The sequence below is a fragment of the Maylandia zebra genome, linkage group LG7 (assembly GCF_041146795.1).
Source record: "Maylandia zebra isolate NMK-2024a linkage group LG7, Mzebra_GT3a, whole genome shotgun sequence".
Classification (NCBI taxonomy): domain Eukaryota; kingdom Metazoa; phylum Chordata; class Actinopteri; order Cichliformes; family Cichlidae; genus Maylandia; species Maylandia zebra.
Window position 1 is genome coordinate 52,960,153 of NC_135173.1, and position 6,634 is coordinate 52,966,786.

At 38.6% G+C, this 6,634-nt stretch overlaps 1 protein-coding gene across 1 annotated transcript in view; it reads right to left on the reverse strand.

Annotated features, from left to right (window-relative positions):
* Positions 1-4,177, reverse strand: part of lamc3 (laminin, gamma 3) — a 151,087-nt gene extending 146,910 nt beyond the window's left edge. The window contains exon 1 of the mRNA XM_004549823.3: positions 3,604-4,177. Within this exon, the coding sequence (XP_004549880.3) occupies positions 3,604-3,991 (388 nt within the window). The 5' untranslated portion in view covers positions 3,992-4,177. The remainder of the gene's footprint in view (positions 1-3,603) is intronic.
* Positions 4,178-6,634: the final 2,457 nt, after the last annotated feature.

A 6,634-nucleotide genomic window follows, 5' to 3' on the forward strand; every position in this document is an offset into this window, starting at 1 on the left:
GCCTTCCCTGAATGCTATCAGCCCAAATAAACCCCTGCTACAAAGATACTATAGATACATGTTACAGACTATACACACTGAGAATATAGTTGGATAGATTTTACTCAAGTTCAGAAAAAAATCCATGCATTCCTCTTTTTACCAAGTGAATCAAAGCCCTCACTCCCAGGCAGGCTAGGGCAGGCAAGTGGACACTGGCAGGCACTTCTCCAATAAACTTGTAACCCCAAACTGAGAATGCAGTCAAGCTATCTCCATTATAAAATATTTGATCTGCTGCTCAACCTCTGTATTTATTCTATTTGTTTATTGATAATATAGATAGCCTTCCAGTAGCTGTACATTAAAGCAATACATTATAAAATAGTAGGGCACAAACCAGAAGGTGAGGGCTTAGGGAATGTTTTGATAAGGTATTGTGTCAGAGTGAACTAACTCTGTTATGTAAACATATTTCTGGGAATACGTCTCTCAAGGTTATTGAGAAGAATATTTAGAATATTTAAATCAAACATGAAAACTGATTTATTAACATTTGCAACAATCAAATTACATGTTTAACACAAAACAGAGCATGTCTACGAGAGGCCAAACGGAGTGCAACTTAAGAAAACACCAGCAATAAGAAAAACGCTGCAAAAGCACACAAAACAAAACAGAAATGGGAAAAACGACAACGGAAATAGGAAAAAAACACAAGGGAAGTGTTTCTGGGGAGACAATAACCCGACGGACCAGTTGCAGGAACCCCAAACATGGTAGGCATGATTTATCATGATTCATATAATACTGATGACGTATTTTTAGGCTAAAAGTTAGGCTAATACGCTTTCATCTTTTCTTTCCTCACAAAACCGATAGAACCTCCAGTTCTTTTAAGTGTCTCCCAGTGCAATTCTTAGCATATTTTGGTTCCTGCAACTGGTCCGTCAGGTTATTGTCTCCCCAGAAACACTTCCCTTGTGCTTTTGAAAATCAGTTTCTGTTTTTCCTATTTCCTTTTTGTTTTTTCCTATTTCCGTTGTCGTTTTTCCTATTTCTGTTTTATTTTTTCCTATTTCCGTTGTCGTTTTTCCTATTTCTGTTTTATTTTTTCCTATTTCCGTTGTCGTTTTTCTTACTTCTGTTATGTTTTGTGTGCTTTTGCAGCGTTTTTCTTATTGCTTGTGTTTTCTTAACACTTAGACCCCCGGAGAGCAGTCATTTTGGTCCGTTTTGCAGTCCGTTTGGCCTCTCAGGGCCACTGTACATGCAGTGTTGCGAACTTAGCGACTTTGTCGCTATATTTAGTGAGTTTTCAGACCCCCTTAGCGACAAATCTGGCAACTTTTTCTGGTGTTATTGGAGACTTATTTATCTTTTGCATTGTTATTAATAAACAGAGAAATTAAAATCTACAAACCCAATGTCGGATATAACAGAAAAAAGCAAAAAGCACTTGCTTGTCATTTTGTTGGAACAAAAGAGGCATTTGAATAAATTCCACCATTTGCTTCTTTGAATGAAGTTTGTTTTATAAAAATAAAACCCAGAGGAGATTTCTTGCAATGCCATTCTACTGAAATTGGCAACAATGTAATTAGAGTGTTTTTGTGAGATAGTTCCCATTTAATTTGAGTGAACTGAGTGGAACTGCAAAAATAATCATTTACACCTGCTTTTAACCCCAAAATAGCACTTTTGTCAACATCAGCACATAATAAAAAAATCAACAAAGACGTGAAAAAAAACCAATTGTTTTTTTCCCTACTTTTAGCATCTAAAAAGTATCAACTTTTCCTAAAGTTGACTTTGTGAAGTATGAGTTTCAGTTGCTAGGTATAGCTTAACTGGAATACAGACAGATCTCATTTTAGCATTCAGGACCATTGTCATTTTCAGAACTATTGTTAGCTGTGTAGGCTGATTTGTTGTGGGTGTGCTGTCTTGTTAACAACCTGCCTATGGCATAATATAGGAAGAAGACACTGCTGACTTCTCTTCATTTGGGAAAAAACAATTTTGTGTGTTTGGACTGTTTCTGTATTTTTTGCAGGCAGAATAAAGCCAAAAGAGGGGAGATCGGGAAATTTCTCTGTTCAGACTTTGAATCAAATGTGCTTAATATAATGCTCTGCATAAAAAGTAATTAAAATGACATCAGTGTTAAAATCGACGTTATAAGAAATAAGCTAAATATTTTTCCCGGGTATGTCAAATACATATATGAACCATCTTGGTGATAAGAGACCTTTAATTGCAGAAAGGCACACAAGCCCAGCTCAAAAAAATAAATGGAACGGGGAAAATAATTGCATAAAAAGATTTGTATTAATGCGTTTTAACAGTAATCGCCACATTTTAATTCAGTTATAGTGCCAAATGTGCTGTGCTGCTTATTTCAGCAGTTTTGCACAGCATGGTAATGGGATAATGATGTTAATGGCTGGAGTGAGAAATGTCAAATGTGTTCACAGTGCACAAAATGTGCGTCAGAGGCATTTTTTCAGGGGGAAAGAGGACACAAAGAAGGCAATTTAAAACAAAAACAAAACAAAAAAAATATGATTTAACTTGTGTGTCTGATTTGCAGAAAAAGTCCCAGGTAATGCAAATTAATTTACCTTCCTGACAAATATCTATTGCCTTCCAAATATGATTCATGTAAATGCCTCGCTAACTTCCCGTGTCCCTCTTCTTGTTATTCTTATTATTATAAGCTACTTATTGCCTACAGTTTCTCTAAAAAACACATGATGGCTTCAGTTTCATTCATAGTCAGTTCTATATCTGCAAAACTGTGAATTTAACCTGTAGCAGAAGATTAATGCTAATTTGTAATGACACCATGTGAAAGTGTGGATGTCAAGTTTAAAAAAAAAAAGGTTAGATAACAGTCTGATTTGTTTTTAATGCTATCTATGAAGGCTCTGTGATGTGGTGCTATCAAAGTTTGATTCTGGGCCAAATCATATTCTTAAAATAAGTTGAGTGGCAGCCAGAATTGAATGGGTTCATACTCCATGACAGCATGTGGGCTAAATTAACGATACTGTGAGCCTGAAGACCGTTACTTGGTGCCTGTTTATGCATGTCAGATGCAACTGGTTATCTTCATGTAAAATCCCACCAAATTCTCAGACACGCTCTTGTGAAAGTGTCCTCACTGAAATACCAGAAGTCTAAGCTATGTCTGGGCCAAAGTGTTAACCTCAGAGTCAAGGCGGCCTAACAAAAATCATGTGTTCTGCAGCACATCTGTGTTGGATTAAAGATTTCTCCATCAAAGGCCTCACAATACACAGAATAATGCATGAAGATATGGGTGTCCAGAAACCTAAAAAGCTGATGGTACCAAATTTCAGTGTGCAAAAAAAAACAACCCTAACATGTACTGTATTTCTGTGAGATTCACACCAGACTGGAGTCTATCTGAGCCTCTACAGACTGCAGGTCTGTAGAGGCTCAGATCATCAAAACAACAAATGCAGTCCCGTATTATAAACATATTTATACACAACATTAGTATAACAGAGACTATAAGTGAACTCTAGACATAGCTATTAGACCAAAGTAACGTAAAGACAGATATTTAAATTAAGTGTTCAGGATGTGTGCTCTTACCGAGGTGAAGGGTGAGGTTCACGGAGTTGGGATATTGGATACGAAAGTACATGGACTGACTTTGCCACCATGTGGGCTCCTCATTCCGGTGGAAGTCTGTCAGGAGGCTGGTATTGTGGCTTAGGTATGGATCTGAGGCATCACAGATGTGGCATGAACGAGTTGACCCTGTCTGCATGCAGTAGTCCTCAGGTGGAGAACCACACACATTGGAAGCCACCACCGTGCGACTGAAGGCAATATTCTCAAACTTGGGCATACAGCTGCTTGGCACACCCTCCTCATCATAGCAGGAGTCCATAGCAGCCCAAACAAAAAGGTGTAAGTGCAGATGAAGGGAGAGCAGAAGGGCAAGGACAAGAGGTCTCACAGTAAATGATGTATCCATGTCTACAGCAGTTACATTTACACTCCACAATCAAACATCCACACTATGTTTTGACAAAGTGATCCATACACATGAAGACCCTGATTTGAGAAAACAATCCAAGAATAGGAAATAGGTCCAGCTCAAAAGTTTCTTTGTCTGTTCTTTGTGGTGTGCCTCTGTTAGATCTCCCACATATGTTCTCCCTCTGTGGAGTGGAAGTTTATGCAGGAACTTCTCACATCGGGAGCAGCATGAGGCAGAGGAGGGACAGGGGTGGGGGCTTGAGGATCAAACGGTTCATATAACTTCTCCACCTGCTGGTCGATAGACACATTACACCATGACCAGCTTTAGATTTTGAGTGGATATGAGTGAAAAAATATCATCTGAAAGGAAGACACATTCAACATCCATTTAAATATTGCAGCACCGAGGTTTTACCACCACCGAGTAAAAAACGTAACTGGCAGTTGGCCCCACAGCGGGGCGTTGTGATAAATGCTGACTGTAGTGATTCACAGTGGAAGACTGAAGGTGCTGAAACTGTCTGGAAAATTTCAGCCGGCACGGGTCATCTTCATAAAAGGATGTTGCTCAGGGGAGTTCTGCGACCTAAAGGGGCAATTTATTTAAAAAAATGGAGAAGTGAAAGAGCTACACTGCTTTTTCTGCAGGATCCTCTCGAGACCCAGCTGTTATGAAGAGTGAAAAGTGGTTTGCGTATCTTTGTAATTCACGCTGACTGCTCAGGCTCCTATAAAACATCCATCAGCGTTTGATGTCACTTAACCAGCAACCTCGAGGCCGATAGCTGATAACTCAACAACTCTGTTGTCTTGTCCAAAGACAATCACATGAACCACAAGAGCTAAAATACAAAACTTTAGTCCTCACACCAGTGGGTGACGTCACCCACTCTTGCATACTGCAAAGCCTTGTATTAACAGTCTACATCCTATGAAGTTGCCTAGATAGCTATAAGAAGATAATGCGTGATATCTTTGCTCTTAACACTAACTTGAATCATCAATGTTCAATTTTCCGAAGGGATTGCAATTGAGGTACAACATAAGTACCCAGCAAAGAAATGTATGTTTTAGTTATTATTATTATTATTATTATTAGAAACCTACAGAGAAGGACGTGGTAGATTTTCATCACTTTCTTTGCTGTTACTAATTGGATCATTTGCTGAGGTTTGTACATACTTGACCTGTGGGAAGATCTGTGAGAACCTGAAAAAAGGTTGTAGAATAGCCAAGGCCAGAGATGACCCACACAGACACTTGAGAGGCATACTCATCTCCAAGATCGCAATGTGCAGATTTCAAGCAGGTGTTGTTGGTGAGTCAGACATAAACATGTGACTAGTGTGTTTCCACTGTATGGCTGATATTGCTCTCAAACCTCTACAGACACCTATGTGTAAACTGTGATTCCAGTCAGTGGCTGTACTCAAACTATCTAACCAACTGTTCTGCTCCATTACTCAGTTTTGTCTAACCTAGATTTCTATATGTATGCAGTTTTAGTTTATGTACAGAATAGAATAGATACATCGGACATAGACCAGTTAGTGGACATCAACAGGAGATTTCATTGCATTGATTCACCATCAAACTAACAACATAGATAAATCTAAATCTAAAGTCATAAAATCTAAAAATGCATCTGAGATATAAACATGACAGAATAGAACTCAGGTGTCTATATGCTATGTCTGGCAAATGAAAAACTGTACAGGATCTTCAAAATAAATTTAGCAGCAAAACACAACTCTACATCACCATTTCAGGCATGCTGTGCTGCCCTAAATATACAGCCATTTATAACAGTCAATGAGCAGGTACAGAAATGTGTATATATGGAGAAAGAGGAGAAGAGGAATGGTTGCTGCGGGTTATAGAGTTAGTTTTATGAATGCAATTAAATTATTATTTGTAATTTCAGTTTAAATATATATCTTATACAATACAAACTGTATATGCTATAGTACACAGTACATAAAACTATCACGGATACAAAAATGTCATGGATGGTTCCATTATGGCAACATTTTTCGATTTTATTTTCAAGAGAAGCTGTCAATGTGCGTGAAAATTTCAAAATAAACTCTGCGGGATCCTCAGGTTTATTTAAATGCTCAGAATGATGCTCTACAGGCTGTCATCTCGCTAACCGGAGCCTCAAATGGGAATGGCCAAGACCCACGACTGACAAGTGCAACAAGTGTTTGTGGAGAGACGCAACCAAATAATGCATAATGGCATATCCTCTGCTCTAATCCTCTTTCTGTCAATGACTTTACTAATTATGAATTCCATTTGAAGTGTGGAACAATCATCTGGAAGCCGGTGAAGGATTAAAGTGACACGACTGTTAAAATCATGAAAGGATAAATGTTGACATGGGAGTCTTTGAAATCAAGAAGAAGATGGATAAAAAGACAACAAAAGGAAAGTGCCATTAGCATGAAACAGAGCGAGACAGGTAGCGTCTACAGATGTGCTTAGATTCTGTACATTTACGGTCCCTGTGGAATTTATGGCAATGTCTTCCCCCATGTCGTTGTGATTGCCTTGATTTATCGAGGCTCTGTCAGTACCCAGGCGAGGACGTTGTAAAAGGGACCGCATCAATTTGCAGTGAAATCCTCGGCAA